A 20350-nucleotide genomic window follows, 5' to 3' on the forward strand; every position below is an offset into this window, starting at 1 on the left:
CAACATTTGAATATGCATGGGCAACCTTCTCCGATTCCTGGTTTAAAAGCCAGAACGTGTACTTTTTATTCTGCAGTCCACACTCTGTTAGTCACACTGGTTTTACAGACTCTGGTAGAGTAGCTGATACTGCTGTACAAGATCTGCTTTTCAGACATAGTTACGCAGCACAAGGGAATTTCTCACTGGGGGAAGCCCCTTCTCAAAGCACAAACAATGCAAATTCTGAATTTCTCATTATTATTATCATTATTATTATTATTTATTGGTACCTTGTTCTGCAAATGGGGTTGGGAACCAAAAACCTTCTCTAATGGACCTTATTTGGAAGCTCAATATTAAGTCAGCAATATTTTAAAAGCAAAATCCAGTAATCATCAGGGGCAACTTGATGTGACTGTGAGAAGCCACCCTTTTATTCTGGGGGGTGTGCGTGTGTGTGTGTGTATACCCAGGGGGTGGTGATTGCCAGCCGCTTTTCTAGTGAGCAGCTCTTTAACAGATGCTCATCAGGGAGAACTTCATGAGGTTTATTGGAACACCATGAAAGGAGACTTTTCACCCATCTTTGTCCTTACCTTTCAAGCCTGCCCATCCCGTTTTCTGTCCTCGCTTTGCTTCCTCTCCCATAAATATTGCTGCTTCTGCAGATCCCAGGCATCCAAGCGTCTCCTGCTGTCTTGAATGGCTCTCTGGCCATTCTTCCTTGCTCCTCTTTAGCTTGGAATTTCCACCCACGGCACCTTGGTGGTGCTTCCTCTCTCTTCCTTCCATTCCCTCCTCACTTTTTCTGTTAAGCCTTTGCACAACCCCCCTAGTCTTTGTCCCCAGCTAAAACTAAGGCTGCATTTCCACAATCAGGACGTTGTGAGTTGAAGCAGGGATCTGGGATCCTGCGCCACACTTGCTCACGTGGTGAGTGGGTGTGTGCTGTGAGAATCCGGAGTTTTACCAGGAATCCGGATCCACTGTTGCGGAAAGCCTGACAGAGCCCAGATCAATCAGAACAGATCCTAGATTACCGATCTGGGCTAAATCTCAGTTTGCCACAGCAGCAGATCTGGATTTCCCCTAAATCTCTGGGTTCTCATGATGTTCACTGCAGGAGTGCGTGCAGCTTGAAGGTCCCAGATCCCTGCTTCAACCTGCATTGTCCTGATTGTGAGAACGCGCCCTAAGCCTAAATAAGTACAATTCCATTTCTTCACATTCCTCCCTCCCTTCTGCTTCCTCCATGGTTAATACTTAGATGGTAAGTTCCTTTGGGCAGAGAACTGACTCTCTTGCTTTTTTCTTTTTGCAAAGCTCTGTTCCTTATTGACATTTTAAAAATATTAAGGTATTGGACTTCTCCATGTCTGTGCTGCTGTTAAAAGTATAGGCACTTCCTTCAGGGACAGTGTTGGCCACTGATGAGAGAGAGAGAGAGAGAGAGAGAGAGAGAGAGAGAGAGAGAGACTGTATTTAAATCTCGTAGGAGTCCTTTTGAATGAACCATTTGTGGGAGGCCAAGCCTACCTATAACACTGGGGATGAGTTCTCCCTTTTAAAACACGTATGGTGGTGATTCAATTCAGTGAATGTGTAAAATAGCTCTACTGCACAATGTATTGACTGTTTTTAAAAGTTTACATGAATGTTGACTGAAGCTTTATAGAGAAATATATTCAGAGCCCAGTGTGTGCGCATTATATATCTGTATATCTATATCTATATTTAAATGTTTTGCACTACCGCATGTTTAACCTGCCGCCTTCAATTATTTTCATTGTCGATACGATCGAATGTGCCTTTGGGGTCATGCAGAAAGTCAGGCCTTCTGTCCCTGGCTTCTTGTATCCCTCTGATCATGATGATGACGACGTGAAAGGAAAAAAGAAGTGCTGCCTTCTGGCACTTCATGGAACACTGTACATCAGAAATTTTTTTTGGTACAAATTTATAGAAATAAATGTAAGCAAAAAGAAAGTGTGCGTGCGTGTGTTTCAGTGACTGTGTCATTCCTGCCATAAATGATATTTGTTGGTTTTTTGGAAACATTAGAGCCCACCTTTCCTCTTTGAAAACTGTCCTCAAGGCGGCTCACAAACACACAGATGTTTAATTAACAGCATCAACATAACAAGCAGAAGGTTGTGTGAGGGAGTGGCACGCTATGAATATCTTATTGCTTCCTCGTGCGGCCTTCCCAGGCCACATGCATCACCTCGGGATGCAGGAGTTGTGAGCAGAACCATTAGATTCTGTCTTCCTGCCCAATTATCACTCCCCTGGGTTGGAACAAGTGGTATTATCAGGGTTCACCCTAGCAGAGTGAGTTGGAGGCAGAGGAGAAGTCCACCCCAGCCCAGAACCTGGCCCCTAATGACAACCCAATGGAACCAGCCAGGGCAGTCAGAGTCAACCACCCCTGCAGAGTAGGCCTGGGACAACCTGGCACCCCCCCCACCACCGATGGGGCCTTGTCCCCTTCTGCTTCCCCCAGGCTCCTTCAAGCAAAGGCAACCGTGGGAGTGGACCAAGCTCGAGAAAGAAGGAGCACACGCTTGGCTGCCCAGAGACTCCCTTCTGATGGGTCTCCTCCAGAGGAGGGCTGTCTTAGGCCCGGAAGGGTGGTGCTCCTTCTGGCCATCTAAGCTCTCGGGCCAACCTGCACTTTTGCTGGTTCAGCTATGCTGCCTGGGCCAGGCCCGTCTTGCAGCCAACTGATGGCTCTGACGGCGAGGCACAGGTGAGGAATGGCACATTGGTCCCCCCACGCCCTCCATGTTATCACTCGCGGAGTATGGAGCAGCAGCCATGGGGATTCTTTCCTGCTGCGGGGAATGTAGGAATGGCTGCTTCATTCTGCACCCAATCTTGCCACCGGTCACTATGGCTTCTCTGTGCTTCCTGACACCACCTGCACCTCCCCACAATTAAGTTGCATCCTTTCTCTCTCCCTGCCCATGCTTTCCTTCATTATGGGAGCTTTTGCTTTCCATTCCCCCCCCCCCGGGCCACAGATTTGCACCATTGCTGTTGTGCACCCATTTGCCTGGGAAGACTGGCTGATTTCACCGGCTCGTGTCTTGCAGCAGAAGCTCTTTTTGTAGAACACGATGCAGGAGTGGTACAGGTGCCGCTGCACAAATACATACTCAACAAATATCTACATATCTACTTGCCAGCCAATCAGTGGTGAGTGCGCCCAACCCTTGGGCAAGCAGGACACCCAACACCACACCGATCTCCACCCCCAGAGGTCTCATTCCCGCTGCCATTTTTGAGCAGGTAAGAAACAGCAGGCATCCCTTCCACGATTCCCTCTAAGGCGTGCGTGTGCTCACAGGTTTGAGATCCCGCTCAGGTTGAATCGGGAAGGTCCCACTCTGAATGCAGATGCGCAGCACACACTGCCTTGATTCTGCCACCCAGAACAAAACGCATTCTGCACACAGGTGAGGGGAAAAAATTAGAGGGACCACTGATCCCTTCTGAGCAAGTGGAGAGGGCTCCCTCCCACCTCCCAGTGCAAATGGCAGAAGACCCACTTCTCTCCTAAGCCCTCTGCCTGTGTGCCAAGAAAGAACCTGAGGGAAGAGACGGGATGCGAGGGCGAGCAAACATAATGGCTGACTAGTGAGCTAAGCCTGTATTTGTGGGTCCTTGTTTAAGACTTTTTTAAAAACAACAAGGCCTGCCTTTGAGGAAGTAGGAGCTGCAAGTGTGTCTGTATACAGAATACACAAAGGTGTGTGTGCGCAGCGGGGGGGGGGGTTCAGATAAACCCAAAGGTCCACCTAGGTAATTTTGGAGCCTAGACCTAAAGGCCTTGGGGGGGGGGCTCTTGCTGGAGCCCCCCCTTCTGCAAGTTAAGCAGCACCCCTGCCACCACCACCCACCATGACAAACCTCAGTATTTTCAACATGTGAGTTCTTGAGGGCACACACTGCAACTGAACTCCCAAGAATGTAAGAATAATAAAAAGGTCGATGTATGCAAATATGCATGAGCAGGAACGTTTCAACTTGCAACTTAACATATTCCCATCGCACATATTTCGTTCCCCACTCCCCCGCTCTGTCTCTAAAGCACCCCCGGCACAGGTCACAACCACACTCGGCTGCCTGGTGCAGTGCTGGCCAGTGGTGACCACCCCACACAGGACAGACTAAAGAGGATTTGGGGACCCCCAGAGAGTGTGGAGGCCCTGGATTTCGGCCCCAAAGTCCAGGGGTCAGAGCGCCACTGGACAAGCCATCCCCATCACGGGAATGAGGCTGTGGGATAGTGCTTTGAGAGACGAAGAGGAGATGTACATGGCCACATCCTGTATTGAGTCTGAGCTGGGCCACCTGGTTGTATTCTGCATACCTGCCCATTATAAATGGAATTGTGATAAGTCCTAATCTAGAGCAGGGGTTCCCAGACTTCGCTCCCCGCAGATGTCACAAGACTACAACTCCCATCATCCCCAGCCACAGTGGCTGAAGATCCAGTGTTTTCCAGCCCTTTTCATCCTGAGATTTAAAAAGGAGGGAAGGACACACTGGCTTCTGACACAACTTTTGTTTTGCAGGGGAAAAGCCGCCATGTAATTATTTATTGCAAGTGAGCATCAGAAGCACTTCCCAGTGCATTGTGGGGCAAGGCTGCTGCATAAACGGGGAGTTTAAATGCGCTGCTTTTGGAGCCAGCTTGCTTCCTTATGCACAGGCAGGGACACATCCTTCCTGGTGCATTATGGAGTGAGTCAGTTCCAAAAGCGGCAGGTTTAAATTCCCTACCTTTGGAGCTGACTCTCAGCAAGTCAGCACAGCACACCAACTAATGGTTAGGAAACAGCTAGACATCTAAATGGCACCAGTCTAGAACAGAGCTCTAGAAACATCTCCCTAAATATATAAAAACAGCAAGCAGGTGCTGCCCTCAGGTGGCGGGTCAGTAATACAGCAATATACTGCATATAATCACATTCCTCTTCAGAAAGACCCTTTGAGGAAGGACAAGTAGAGAGATCATGACTTGTACCAGGACACTTTCCAGACTAGCTGCTCAACAGCAGCAAAATGCTTCTGTTCAGGCAAATCACACCTGAAACATAAACAGCAGGAGGAGCAGTCTCGGGGAAACTAACAACCTGAAAAAGCAGCAATCTTTTAAAGCCAGGTACGTGATGTCATAGCACTATATCACAGTGATTAAATTCAAAACAAGGCATTGGAAATGTGAACGGCACCCTGCTGTCAGTGTAGGGACTAACACAGGAAGTGTGGAAGCACACTTCCGAGATACAGTGTGACTCTGTTGCAGGGTGTAATCTGGAAAGCACCCAGGTGGTCATCCACAAGCTGCGAGGCTGAACAGGGAAGCAAACTCTCCTCTCTTGACCAGAGTTCAAATCCTCCCTTGTTCAGCCGTGGGCTAGCCACTCTCAGTCTAACCTACCTAACAGGGCTGTTGCAAGCAAAAAAGCTGGGAGGAAGAACCATATATGGCGCCCTGACCTCATTTGGGAAAGGGCAGGATATAAATGTCAGTAATAAGCCTGGAAATCCCTCTGTACTCCAACATGTATACATTAATCTGGATCTTTCACATACCTCCAGCCTCAGGGGCACGATGCTTCTGAATCCCAGTTGTAGGGAAGCAACAGCAGGAGAGAGGGCATGCACAGACCTCTTGCCTGTGGGCTTCCCAGAGGCATCTGGTGGGCCACTGTGTGAAACAGGATGCTGGACTAGATGGGCCCAATCCAGCAGGGCTGTTCTTATGCATGCTTGGTTTGGATCTTGGATGGGGTCTCTGGGGTTGCCTGCTGGGAGGGTTGGAGAGAATTTCTAGGCATAACGGTCCAAAGGGAGGGTGCAGATTTTTAAGTGGAACTGGAAAGAGTGCCCAACAGTGGAGCTTGGCGGATGTTTCATGCATTTCCCCCCAGAGCATCCTTTGCTGCACAGCAAGGGCTGAGGAATGTTTCAGCTCAATAAACACAATCAAATATTCCAAATATGAAGGTAACACAAGTACAGGTGAGACATGAAAGAAACTTGTGTACTCTGTTTAATAACAGATTGTTAGATGACTGTGGAATTACAGCTGGACTTGGAGTGCCCACCTCCTCCTCCTCCTCCTCCTATACTTGGTGTCCCCTGCGGGCTTCAGTTGCTGCTCTTTCAGTTCACACGGCCACTTAGAAAAGCAGCCAGTTCTGACCAGGCTTTGTGGAAGTTCAGCCTCACTTGCAGGCTGCCTCAGAGGCCCAAAGGGGCCCAGGCCACTTCCAGCTTTTGAGGACCCTCGCCAGAATCAAAATAAAAAATGGTGACACATGGAAACAAAATAAGGCACGGAGGAAAAAAGGGGAAAAGCGAAAAGTGTGTGTCACATTTTGGTCCAAGAGGGAGGCACATAAAAACAAGTTGTGAAACTTATCTAATGCCCAAAGGTCAACTCCATGGGTCTAAATCTGAGCCCCACTTTGAACCTGAGGCCTCAGCCACCAAAGGGCCCTCCTGCCAACCCCCAAGCCCTGACTGGCCCCACTCACATGTACTTCTGCGATCAGGGGTGTAATGATAGGGGGGGCAGGCAGGGCATGTGCCCTGGGTGCCACTTTGGTGGGTCACGTGGGGGGGCGCCAAAAAGTGCCACGATCCCCCCCTGGATCGCACGGCGGCGGCGGGCGGCAGCAGATCGTCATCGTGTGCCCCTGGGAATGGATCATGGCTTGTGGCGGTGAGCGCGGCGGTGGCGGGAGGCGGCGGATCGCAGGCGCACCTCGCAGTTGGGAAGCGACGCCGGGCCAGACGGCAGGCCTCGGCGTCGCTTTGCTGTACTCGGCGATCCGCCACTGCCGCACTCACTCCCACTGCCGCCCGCCATTGCTGCGCGATCTGCCGCCGCCCACCACCACCGCGCTCACCGCCACAAGCCATGATCCATTCCCAAGGGCACACGATGACGATCCGCCGCCGCCCACCACTGCCGTGCGATCCGCCGCCGCCCGCCACCCCCGCGCTCACTCTGGCCAGGGCGCAGGTATGTGGGGGCGGGGTGGGGGTGGGGGAGGGCATAATTTCAGGGGCAGAGCTTGCCCTGGGAGCCATTTTTCCCAGCTACGCCTCTGTCTGTGATCACTAAACCCACAGTCATTCTGGCTCTTCCCTTTCACCACAAGCTTGCAATCTAGTTGAAAAGCCTTTTATTCTGGATATGCTTCCCCTGTCTATAGACTCCCCAGCTAGATCCAGAGACCTGCTACCTACCCCACCCCTCACTCACTCTAGAGATAATCCAGATGCGAGGGGGGGGAGGGTGTTGATGGAGAGAGAACCTAGCCAGTTCGCAGCACTGGGGTGAGAGATAATGTGGTTCCTTGTTGCCAAAGGAAACACAAAGGAGTCACCAAAAACAGCCACTGGAGGGATGCAGTGCTGGGTTGAATAGGGAGAGTTTCTCTCTCCCTGCTCAATAGAAGAGACTTGTTCTAATTGGGGGTGTTCCCTGTTGTGTTTCCTGTTGTTCCCTGATTTCCTAGGACAGCTAAAAGTTTGCTCCATGCAAAGTCAGATTCTGGGTGTTCTCCTTTCCCCCGTGTTTCTAGAATGAGCCCTGCATTGTGGCTTTGCCCAGGAGGACAGAATATTCTTGGCCTCTCTGCCAGCTGGGATTACATCTACTCCATCCATAGTAGGATACAGTGCATGTTCTTAGAGAGTCAGGGAGCTATCCTCACCCTAGTTGAAGCCTTGCCATTGCAATACTTCAGGGATCTAGAACGCCAAGGGCCAGGTGAGCATGAACCCTCCTTCCCCTTCTGTATGCCCCAGTGAGTGGCCACGTCTCACTTTTCCTTTCTTGTGGCCCTGTTTTTCAGTTCTTCCTCCCCCTCCCAGTGGGCCGCCTCCTGTCTCTCCTTCCCATGTCAAGCATCTCCTTCCTCCCTGGCTCTGTTCCACTGCCATGTCTCTTTGTGACATCACAAGGTGTCAGGAAGGGCTGGGGAAGCATCACTTGGCCACCTCACTTCTTAACAACGAGCACTGGTTTTCAATTAATTAATTATATTAAATGAATGAAAACAATTTACAGAAAATTGTGGATAGGGATGATCGGAGCTGTAGTCGGAGTGCCGAAGGCTGCCTACTCTTACCTATTTTGAAAGGTTTCCATTATTTAAAGAAGTCTAATTCACACATTCCTCTATTCCAGAACAAGCAGCAGAAGTCAGTGTCGCCAGGTAGGGAGGAGACTCCTCCAGCTTCCCAGGAGCCAGGCTAACCCCTTTGCTTCCTTCCTGGCCAGGAGTGAGCCGGTGCGGTTGGGTGAGAGACCATGTGCGCAGCATCCTGCAGATTTCAGCTGGCCTGGTGTTGACCTCCCTCCCACCACCCCAGTTTTTCTTGCCACATAGTCTGGGCCAGAAGGGAAAAGTTAGCCTGGAAAGCAGACTGGAAGGTTCAGCCTAATCTAAAAACACAACGAGCCAAGTCTCACAATCAGTGAGACCCGGTTTGTAAGAGTGAGCGGGGAGAGCGGGCTAAGCCCGAAATTCTGAGGGCATGGCAACTCTACCACAAATGGAACCCATTCTTCACTGATGGTCTTGGATTAAGTCTTGTTTAAGGGAGTGGGCAGAGCCTCATTTAATGCGGAGGACAATAACGTGAGACAGGTAGCCACACTGTAAAAGCTGTTTATTGAGTTCTTTGGTTTGCTGCCATCGTTTAGGCCGTAGCTAGTCTAAATGTTTAGGGTGGTCCCCCACAGAAGGATGGGTGGCTGGGGCCACTATTTGTAAGATAAATTTTTATTTAGCGCCAGGCAGAATGCTCAGACACAGCCAGGATGCTTGGCACCTGCCATTTGCTCCCAGAGTCCCAACCTCATTTTCAAGTGCAATTGTTCCTTGGATATCTTTGTTTCTATAAAACATCTGGATCCTAGATCCTGTTTGTTGCTGGGGTGGGGCTGGGGGTTTGCCAGAGCAGGAGAAAATGGGGAAGAGGGAGGCTTCCCCCCAAGGCCCCCCACTGGCTACAGGCCTCTCCTTCCCTGGGGGAGTGGCGGCAGGGGTGGAGATTTCACCAGCCCTGACAAAAGCCCTTCTCTGCTGTTTGCAGGGATAAAGACAAAGAGAGCAAGGGACACACTGACCAGCCAAAGTTTGCCCCCCCCCTCCTACTCCACACAGTCACTCCCTTTAAAAAAAGAGAGGGGGGGGGAGATCACATTAAAGTATTTCCCCCCTATATTGGCATGCCATTGCCATATAAGAGGGGAGATTTTTTTTGAGTTATAAAACCAGCTCTGCAACAAACCTGGTGCTTTTCACTCCGCTGTCTCCACTCCTATGTAATCCTCATTGCCAGCAAACAAACATGCTATCATGCAGGAATCTACAAGTGGCAGATCTGCTGAATTTCCTTTCCCAAACCCTTTCCCAATTATTTTAGGAAATAGGTGTAAAACGAGTCCTAGTCAGGATTGATTGAGGCTCAATCTGGCCTAAGCTGAGCAGTAAAGGTAAAGTGTGCCATCAAGTCAGTTTCGACTGCTGGTGCCCACAGAGCCCTGTAGTTGTCTTTGGTAGCATACAAGAGAGGTTCACCATTGCCATCTCCTACACGGTATGAGATGATGCCTTTCAGCATCTTCCTATGTTGCTGCTGCCGGATAAAGGTGTTTGCCATATAATCGGGGATTTGAACTGGCAGCCTCTGGCTTGGTAGGCAAGTCATTTCCCCGCTGCGCCATTGCTGATGTCAAAATCTCCTCAGCCAAGGGGAGACTCACCTCCTTGTCCTGACAGCGAAATGTGAATCTTTAAACAGGTTTTTAAAACAAACTACTCCACACAGGGTGGACAAAATCTCAACACCACCTAATTAATGGCAAGCAGCTTAAGAGGCCAGCGTGGTGTAGTGGTTAGAATGCTGGACTAGTACTGGGGAGACCCGAGTTCAAATCCCCATTCAGCCATGAAACTAGCTGGGTGACTCTGGGCCAGTCACTTCTCTCTCAGCCTAGCCTACTTCACAGGGTTGTTGTGAGGAGAAACTTAAGTATGTAGTTCACCGCTCTGGGTTCCTTGGAGGAAGAGCCGGGATATAAATGTAATAATAATAATAATGACAGTAATACCTCTAAACATTCTCTGAGATTTAGGAGACATCCCCATTATCTCTGCTGACAATCACCACTGCATTTTAAAATAAATGTATATGAGATTTTTTGTACTAGGCAGTATATAAATTCATTCATTCAATCAATCAATCAATGTATGAGCTGAGTTAGGTTTTCAATAAATGGACATTTGATTGAAAAAAGTACTTTTTTCCTGATCCTTCATTCATGTTTATATTTATTTTTTTCCAAACGTAGGTGTAGAATATATATATTTTTAGATTATGTTTTCTCTTTAAGTATCATACTTTTGTCTTGTGTGGGGGGGGGGGTTTGGGGGGTGAACAAGAATAGTTAAGTAAAGTTATGTATTTATTTATACAACGACGCAATTCCAATATAAACGGAGCTGTCTCCCATCCTCCTAGAAGAGAACAAACGCGATGCATTGTGGGTGGTAGCATCTTTAGGGTCCTAGGCAAGGACTATCCCCATCTGTTACCATGGTCACTACCTCTCTCGTACCTCCCGCCGAACCCGTGTCGTCACGTGACAAAAACATCTCCCACGTGATTCTTCACCCCCCCCCCAAACACTGTTGGTTTAATTATCCGTCAACTAAACGCTCCCGTCCAATTGTTAACGGCTCCATGAGCCTTCGGTCCTGCCCTTCGGGAAGCACTCCAACCAATGAGGTGTGAGGTAAGAGTTCGCTGTCAGCCGCGTTTGACAGAGGCGTCGTTTAAAACAAACAAACACACAAAAAACACCCAACCACAGACGTCGGACGTTAGACGGGACCGACGTGCTCACGTACCAATGAAAACGCCGCCTCGCAAGCTGGAGCCCCGCCCTTGGGCCGCCGGAGCCAATCCGCTGGCAGCGTATCATTCTCTGCCGCTCACTCTTCTTGTTCGCTTCCTTCAGCCGCGCGGCTCGTAAGACGACTCCGTGAGGGAGCGCGCGCGGGCGCGCGGCAGCGGCAGCCTCTCGCGGCGCAATAGACGGAAGGGGAAAGAGCCGCGGACCACCCCGCTCGTCCGCACCGACAGGAGTCTCCCGTCTCACCCATTCCGAGCCCGCCGGTTGCGGGGAAGCTGAGGAAGTGGGCTCAATGCGCAGGCGCCGCCGCCCGGGCCCCCCTCGCTCCCCTCCCCGCCGTGCCCCGCCAGCATGAGCCAAGGCGCCGCCGCCGCCACGGCCCTGGCCCCGCCGGGCGCCGCCTCCCGCGCCCTGCACGTGGAGCTCCCTTCCCAGCAGGTGGGTGGCCAGGCCAGGGCTGCGGGAGGGACGCGCGCGGCGGCTGCTTCTGTGTATCCCGTTCTCCCGCAGAAGTTCTCCCAGCGGTTTTCATGGGGAAGCGATAACGATAGATAAACAAATAGGGTTGGATCCGTGTCCCCTCTATCAGGGATTTCCAGGCGTTGCTGACTACGACTTCCAGCCTCCCCAGCTGCAGTGGCCTTTGGTAGGGGATTATGGGAGTTGTGGTCGGCAACATCTGGAATGTTAGAGGGGGCGCTGGGATGGATCCCTGTCCCCAAAGAGCTCACAGGCTGGAAAGAAAGAAGCCCAAGGGAGACACCAGCAGCAGCCCCTGGAGGGGATGCTGCGCTGGGGTCGGACACGGCCACTTGCCTCATTTAGTAAGCCTGTGCCGGAAGCCCCTTGTCTTGGTTGTCTAGAACAAGCTCCAGCCTCAGAGGTACAATGCCTCTGAATGTCAGTTGCAGGGGAGCAACCTCAGGAGAGAGGCTATGCCCTCACCTCTTACCTGTGGGCTCCCCAGAGGCATCTGGTGGGCCACTGTGTGAAACAGGATGCTGGAGTAGATGGGCTTTCTTGGGCCTGATCCAGCAGTACTAGGTCCAGCTAAACAATTCACCCTTTGGCTGAGTAGCAGTTGTCTCCTTGTGAGCTCTGAAGGGGACTGAGAGTTTGCACTTGCCTGTGTCTCTGACAGAGTCGTAGAGCTGTCTTCTTGGAAGCATCATGCAGTGGTGGCTGCCCTTGTATTATCCACCAGGTACTGTTGTGGTGGCCGTGGAAGTACTATGTGGTGACTATGCTTGTCTTATGGCTTCCGATCCATTTAAGACCAGAAGAGTGGGAGCTACATGGATGCCTTGGCATGTATTTTTTCACTGTTGGTATTCAGGCCAGAAAAAGAGAACATATTGTGGGTCTGATAGCCGCTGTTTTGCAGAGAGTGTTTTTCCTCATTTAGTGCTGTGTGAAGATGAGGTGAGTGTAAGCAGAACAGTGGGGGTGGCATCTGCAAGACTGCACTGTTCTTTTGTTTAATAGTCCGCACCCTCACAAAAGCCCCCTGGGTTACATTACTAGTAAAAGCACTATGGAATGGCCAGATCCCTCTATGTTTTCTGACAGCTTGATTGATTGCCCCATATTTGAGATGAGAAGAAGATGGTGGAGTGTTCAGATGTAATGAGAAACCATGGTTTTCTGCAATGTGAATGAGCCTCTGCGAGCTTGCTCACTTCTCCCGCTTTTTTCACGTGCAAAAGGAGAAGATGAGAACAGTGTGTTCTCTAATTTTTTTCATCTGTGTGTGGAATGAATTTTGTTCTGAATTTTGTTCAGTATCAAGGTAGTGTGTGCGCATGTGCATTCAGAATGGGGCCTTCCTGATTCAACCTGAGCAGGATCTAAATTAACTGAGTGGACATCAAAAATGTGTGAGTCCTGGAAGGAAGACTCCTGCTCACTTCATTGTTGCCTGATATTTAGTTAGGCCTAGTACAGGTATGTGTTTTGGACTGAAAAGAGATGGGGAGGTGAGATGACCCTGGGGCAGCTATACCCGTGGTGGTGGGGAATCGACAAAGATATGGCGTTGGTAGGCCAACGGGCCATTATAGGGGATGGGAATGCAGAAATTTAATTGGTGTTTCCCCTTCCAGCAGGACTACCACCTCTCTGATTTTGGAGAGCAGTGCCACCTACCCACCCACAGAACCTCACCTTGTTACTCTGTAATGCCAGGTCAGTTCAAAATAAATCTGAGGTAGTCCATGACTTGATTATGGATGAAGGAGCTAGTCTGGTATGTATTATGGAGACCTGGTCGGGAGAGGCTAGTGTTCCAGTTTGGTCCCCGCTTCTTCCAGAGGGTTACTCCATGGTGGAGCAGGTGAGAGGATGTGGTCGGGGAAGTGGGGTGACTGTGGTTATAAGAATACCATCGACCTTGCCAGGATCCCTGTCAGGGATTTGGCCTATACTGAATGTGTGTACCTACGTCTAGGGACCAGGACTGGGACTTCTGCTGGTGTACTGATCACCTCGCTGCCCAGTGGAGTCGCTAACTGAGCTGACGGATCTGGTTGCTGAATTGTTATTGGAGTTGCCCAGGTTATTGTTGTTGGGGGACTTTAATGTCCATTTTGGGACTGGGTTGTCGGGATCGGCTCAAGAGTTCATAGTGACCATGACGACTGTGGGCCTATCCCAGTTGGTCTCTGGTCTGACACATGATGCTGGTCACACGCTTGATTTGGTCTTTAGCTCCAATCAGGGAGGTGTTCCGTGTGTGGGGACTCCTGTCATGGATGGATCACTGTCTGGTTAAGGTAGAACTTACAGCCATGACCCACCTCCAGTTCTGTATGGAGGAGTGGGCAAATATTGCTCCGTCTAGATGTGCAAGGTTGATAGAGAAGTATCCCAACATACTCAAGGCTGTTATTAAAGCAAAAGGTGGTTCAACAAAATATTGACATTGGGGGGGTGATCCTTTTTCAATCTCAGTAATTCTTGTTTTTTATTTCTGACACTTTTTCTGGACTGTAATTGTGATGTTTTTCAGTTGGATGTTATAGGTTGCATTGGATAAGTACAGCTGGTGAAGGGAATTTTCTTTGTGTTGTCATTTCAGGATGTAAGGGAACCAGAATTTAAGGTCTATCAAAGGGGGTGATTCTTTCCTATACCAACTGTATGCTCTGGCAGTACGGGTGGCAAAGAAGCAGTTCTTTTCTGTTCACATTGCTTCTGTAAACTCACATCCAGCTGAGTAGTCTAGAGTTGTGAGGGGGCTAGTATGTACCCCTCCCCCTTGAATTTAAACTTGGAACCATCGGTTACTCACTGTGACATTTTAAACAACTTTTTTGCGGATAAAATCTCTCGCATTTGGGCCGATCTGGATTCCACAGTTACTGCAGAGTCTACTGTGGAGGTATCCAGCAACCCCTCTTATGAGATTAGATTGGATCATTTTCCGTTTGTGACTCCTGAGGAAATGGACAAACTGCTTCGGACTGTGCATCCTACAACCTGTTCTCTTGACCCTTGCCCAACTTGGTTTATCTCATCTGATAATCATATTATCAGAGAGGGTCTGTTTAATATTATAAATGCTTCTCTGAGGGAGGGCAGGATGCCTCCTTGTCTTAAGGAGATTATTATTAGACCACTTTTGAAGAAAGCTATGCTGGATCCCTCAGAGTTAGCTAATTACAGACCTGTTTCTAATCTTCCGTGGTAGGGCAGGGTGGTTGAGCGGGTGGTGGCCTCTCAGCTCCAAGCAGTTTTAGATGATGCAGATTATCTAGATCCATTTCAAACTGGCTTTCGTGTGGGTTGTGGGGTTGAGACTGCCTTGGTTAGCCTGATGGATTATCTCCAACTGGCTATCGACAGAGGGAGTGTGATTCTGCTGATCTTTTGGATCTCTCTGTGGCTTTCGATACCATTGACCATGGTATCTTGGACTGCCTGAGGGAGGTGGGATTGGGTGGCACTGTTTTACAGTGGTTCCGCTCCTGCCTCTCTGGTAGATTCCAGATGGTGTCGCTTGGAGACTGTTGTTCCACTAAGGAACTGAGGTGTGGAGTCCCACAAGGCTCCATACTGTCTCCAATGCTTTTCAACATCTACATGAAACCACTGGGAGATATCATCAGGAGGCTTGGTGCTGGGTGTTATCAATACGCTGATGACACCCAGATTTACTTCTCCATGTCGACCTCATCAGGAAATGGCATATCTTCCCTAAATGCCTGCCTGGAGGCAGTAATGGGCTGGATGAGGGATAACAAACTGAAGTTGAATCCAAATAAGATAGAGGTACTGACTGTGGGGGTACAGGACCTGAGAGATGGTTTAGAGCTGCCTGTTCTGGATGGGGTTACACTCCCCCTGAAAGATCAGGTACGTGGCTTTGGAGTGCTCCTGGACCCAAAGCTCTCCCTGGTTTCAGTTGGATTGGCCAGTTGGATTGGTCTCTGGGACAACACGAAGGGACCGAATAACACCGGTTCTAAAAGAACTGCACTGGCTGCCAATATGTTTCCAGGTGAAATGCAAAGTGCTGGTTATTACCTATAAAGCCCCCTTAACTGCTTGGGTCCAGGCTATTTGAGAGAGTGCTTCCTTTGTCATAATCCCTGCTGCCTGTTAGGATCTCCTGGAGAGTTCTGGTTACAGTTGCCACCGGCTCGTTTGGTGGCGACCCAGGACCCGGCTTTCTTTGTGGCTGCCCCAGGGCTTTGGAGTAAGCTTCCTCCTGAAATAAGAGCATCTCCTTCTCTGTTTGTTTTCAGGAAGAACCTCAAGACCCTCATGTTCCCTCAGGCTTTTAATTAGAATTAATTTTGATATTTTTTAAAGCTTGTTTTAATAACTATTTTATTTTATTGTCATGTATTTTAATTTGTGACTTTTGAATATTTTAAATTTTGAACACTGCCTAGAGATATACATATCAGGAGGTATAAAAATATGATAGATAAATAAATAAATAAATAAATATGTGCACACCTTAGAGGGAACACTGGAGGAGAAGTTTTAATGATGCCTTGAAGTATTGGGATGGTTCAGATGTACTGTGGAACCATGGGTAAGTCTAGTTCCATGGGATGTTTCAGAGGCTCATGAGTGCACACTGCTCCCACACGAGCATCTGCTTCCAATTTCGTTTACAATAAACCAAGATTGGTTAGGATATTCAAACTGATTGATCTTTATTTATGCTAACCTATTTACTTGAAATAAACTGCAATCAGTATTCAAGGTTTGAAGTGAGTTACAGATCATAGTTCCTTTCAAGTGAATGGGTTATAATAGATGGAGATCTCTTGGTTTGGCTGTCACGGCCGTTTTCAATTTATTGTAACCTAAATCAGATGACATGAGAAGCCTCGGAGACATTGTGGATGACCCAGTTTTAACTGTGGTTCCACGTTATGTCTGAACCAGCCCATGGTCCATGAACTTGGAGAACTGTGGTTAATTTTCAGAGATGAAAGTTTGGGGCAGTGTACAAATCTGATTAATAAATACAAAATAAATAAATAAAATAATTCCAAGCCACATTTACAGGCCAAACCAGGATATAAAACCATAGGTTGATCTTGGTATGTTTATTGATCCTGTAGTTTACTTCAACCTTTTTTCTTGTATACTGGAGAATGAGCTTCAAAATTCTAATTTTCTCACTAGATATTTGCTTAGCCTTTCTAGTTCCATGTACCTTTCTGTTTCAGGTTGTTGTATAATCACTAGGAACAGGAGCGCTGCCAGTTCGTTCTATTCTTTTTAATGGAAACCTGTAGTAGAGAACATCACTATGCGTAGATGTTGGAATTATTGTGGAGTGGATATTAGAGTGAAAGAGAAGTTGATCTTTAATCACGGGATACTTCTCTTAGTTATATGTGAGAGGCCTGGTAGAGGGACCTCTGAAAGTACTGTTCCTCTTTGTCTTCTGTAATAACATCAAATTGTGTGCTCAAGTGAGATGGGAAATGAATGAGTTCCTAATGAAGTTCTTTTACTCTTTTAGGTGACTTGTTATGGTAATACTAACTCCTTTTTGTTTGGACAGTGCATACTATATTCTGCCACTATCCTTATCTTGCCTTCTTAAGTTGAACGTAGTGTGTTAGACAAAAAAGTCAAAGTTAAATTAATCAGTCTGGGGAGGAGGGGCAGGGGCTTGTGGTATTGCTTTCTTTTTTGTGTTCTAACATTCCCTCCCTCCCACCCCATCCCTTGTTTACTTGACTGGTTCACTGTATGAAAGGGTATTGTTGGCTTGACTCTTGCAGTCTTGTGAAGCTTCTTTGGAAAAGGATACAAGCGATAAGCAAAACTGCAATTCTGTCGATGGGCTGTTATCTAAATATAGCTTAATATGTTTATAGCTTCACAGACTTCAGCTTGTTTCAGCTTTTCTTTTGATGCGATTTTCACGCTGAGAGGGTTCAATGATCGGTGCCAACTCTATTTCTCAGCATAGTCTTTTGATGTGTTTAGCTGGCAGATTAAAGATGATTTTCTTAATTCTGCCCTTTGAAATAAGCTCTGCGAGATGATAATGCTTGTGATTGCTAGTGCTTGATACCACGAGTCACAATCCCATGGGAGTTCATTCGAATACCTACCGTTTGATGTTCAAGCTATGCCTTCATATACAAGATCTGATTTGCACCTAGAGTTGCCAAATTGTAACCTGGATAGTATGCATAAGTTATTTGTTTGTTCATTTCATTTATATACCACCAATCCTAGAATGGCTCGGGGCAGTTAACATACAAATAACAATTTTAACATAAGCATATTTTTTAAAACCTCCAGTTAAAATTGACATAAAACTCATGTTTAAAACAATTTAAAACCAATTAAATATTAAAAGCCAGGCTGAAAAGATGGGTCTGGGGTGTGTGTGTGTGTGTGTGTGTGTGTGTGTGTGTGTGTGTGTATATGTGTGTGTGTGTGTGTGTGTGTGTGTGTGTGTGTGTATGTATGTATGTATGTATGTATGTATAACATTATATATATGTTGGGAAGCTCTGATACTTCAGGGAAAGATGCAGCCACTGGGTCTCCTGGTCTGCCCCACCACTCATCCCTTTATGCTCCTTCTTCTCAGCTTAGAAAGTGGGAGTTCTGTATTGTTCCACAGCAGGTGAAGGGGAAGTATGAGTGCTGAGAGCACAGAGGAACATTTACAGGTGTAAGTGCTGTCTCTGGATTTAAATTTGGCAAGTCAGGTGAAATCAGAACTTTGTTTCTGCTTTTTATTCATATTTGGTATCGCATATTCCAAAGTTCTCAAACTTGGGTCCTCATATGTTTTTGGACTACAACTCCCATCATTTGCAGCCTAGGGACGTTCACGGAACTGGGCGGGGGGGTATTGGACTTTCAGGGTGGGGGAGGGTGCAATTACCCGTCCCTCTGCTTTCCCCCTGCTGATGCTCGGTTTTTGTAAAGTCCTTTGGGGCAGCGGTGTACCTCACTGCCACCCCGTCCCCTCTTCGGCTGGAAGTATCATGCTCCAGGTACTTCTGGTCGAAGAGAGGACGGAGCAGGAGGGAGGTACACTGCCACCCCGAAGTACCTTACAAAAACCAAGTGCCAGAGGGGGGAAAGCGGGGGAGGGGTAAGAGCACCCTCCCCTGCCCTTAAAGTCTGACCCCCCCCTCAGCCTTCAAACCTCCCAGTGTTCGAACCTGTTCAGAGGACCGTAAAAGGGCCTCCAAACAGGTTTGTACACTTCCCTACTTGGGCCCTCAGTCATTGTGTCTGGGGTGATAGGAATTGCAATCCAACAACATCTGGGGACCCAGGTTTGGGAACCCCTGAGCAGTGTTCCCTCTTAACAGGGATCCCCAGATGTTATTGACTACAACTCTCATAATCCCCAAGCAAAACCACTGCAGCTGGGGATTCTGGGAGTTGTAGTCAACATCTGAGAATCCCTCTTAGAGGGAACAGTGCCCCTGAGGTATACTTATCAGTTAAGAGACACATTCCTGTTGCACACAGTAGCATCTTAAATCAGCATATCCTAGCAATGGTGACAAACTGAAGTGTTTGGGGCAGGGAGATTTCAACCAGACTTTCTCAGGGTAGCCATGCAATTGTTTCTGCAGTGTCTGGTCACTGGGTCTTTGGGGGCAAGAGTGTGATGTCACTTGGTTGGAGGGGATACAAAGATGGCTCTCCAGTGTCTGACAGCTAATCCTGCTTGGCTCTTGCAACATAATGAACACAGCACTGAATGTTGGAGGAGAAATAAAGTGGGTTTCTGAGAACACATTCTTCAGGTAAAACAGAATGTCATGGTAAGAGTAAGAATGCAGACCACTGGACACACAAGAAGCGAGGGAGAAAGACTGAGCTGTGATATCCATAATCAGTTCAAAACCCAAATGCCCCTCAGATGCTAGTATGAGAGTAGTTGGCTTGTGTGATTAAGAGGAGGGACCTTTGCTGTGTATGTAATCTCAGCACTTCAAATGCACAGCAGAATTAGTGCAGATTAGTGAGCTGATTTAAATGAACCTTTATACCTGTTTTTATCTGTTTTTAAAATTAATGCCAATCAACAGCAATTTCTCTACTTCAGGGAGTGATGAAGTGTCCCTTTGGGTTACTGAACCTGATTTGCGGTAAAAGTTCATTTCTAGTTGGTTATGAGGAGGCTGTTTATTGGAATGAATCAGAGCTACAGCTTCAGTGCATTCCACTTGGAGGGATTTGAGCAAAAATGCAGACTTAATGTTGGGAGCCTGTCACGCTACAGTCACTTGATCTCTTATAAGTTAGTTTACTGTTTCTGAGACTTGGTCAACAGAGATGTCATGTGTTGTTACTTATAGATAAGGAAAGCTCTTTTCATGGCTGCTTTCTTCTAGTTCTGTTTGAAATTATCAGATGTTTGCCATTTTATTGTGGATTGAGCAAGATATAGCTCTCTCTGTAGGGTTTTTATGCTCATGACCCCACAACCTGTAGCAACTATGATGTTAAATTGGCTCATGCTGACGACAGCTCCTGGTGAGGAGGTTGCTAACAGGTAGACAGTTTGCCCAGGATTTAGCTAGCTGGACTGGCTTTTAGTGTGTCAGTGGTCCCTTTTTTTTAAACCTCTGTGCAGAATGATTTTTGTTCTGGGTAGCAGTATCAAGGCACTGTGTATGCACATGCATTCAGAGTGGGGCCTTCCTAATTCAACCTGAGCAGGATCTAAAATTAACTGAGCGGACATCAGAAAACTTGTGAGCACATGCACGTGCGCACGACTTAGAGGGAACAGTGTGTGCTACTGTAAGTGTCCCTTTGGGTGAGAATGCAGAAGTTTACCAAAAACTGATTGAAGGTAACTGCTGTGAGGCAACCTTGTCAGGTGGCAGATTTTGGATGGCAGTGAGGGAGACATAAGGGAGACGTGGATTTATTTTACCCATGGAGCACAGTCCACTGAAG

General features: G+C 47.9%; 1 protein-coding gene across 5 annotated transcripts in view; it reads left to right on the forward strand.

Annotated features, from left to right (window-relative positions):
• The first annotated feature begins 11057 nt into the window (after positions 1 to 11057).
• UVRAG (UV radiation resistance associated) overlaps positions 11058 to 20350 on the forward strand; it is a 137107-nt gene continuing 127814 nt past the window's right edge. Inside the window, exon 1 of one of the 5 annotated variants that reach the window (XR_008319105.1) lies at positions 11058 to 11371. Coding sequence is in view for 1 of the 5 variants with exons in the window: in XM_053307435.1 (XP_053163410.1) it covers positions 11285 to 11371 (87 nt within the window). In the remaining 4 variants the exon portion in view is untranslated. Of the gene's footprint in view, positions 11372 to 12083; positions 12138 to 20350 lie in introns of those variants that run through there. The other 4 variants (XR_008319106.1, XM_053307435.1, XM_053307436.1 and 1 more) reach the window with 4 other exon arrangements.

Source organism: Hemicordylus capensis, chromosome 3 (genome assembly GCF_027244095.1).
Source record: "Hemicordylus capensis ecotype Gifberg chromosome 3, rHemCap1.1.pri, whole genome shotgun sequence".
Lineage (NCBI taxonomy): Eukaryota > Metazoa > Chordata > Lepidosauria > Squamata > Cordylidae > Hemicordylus > Hemicordylus capensis.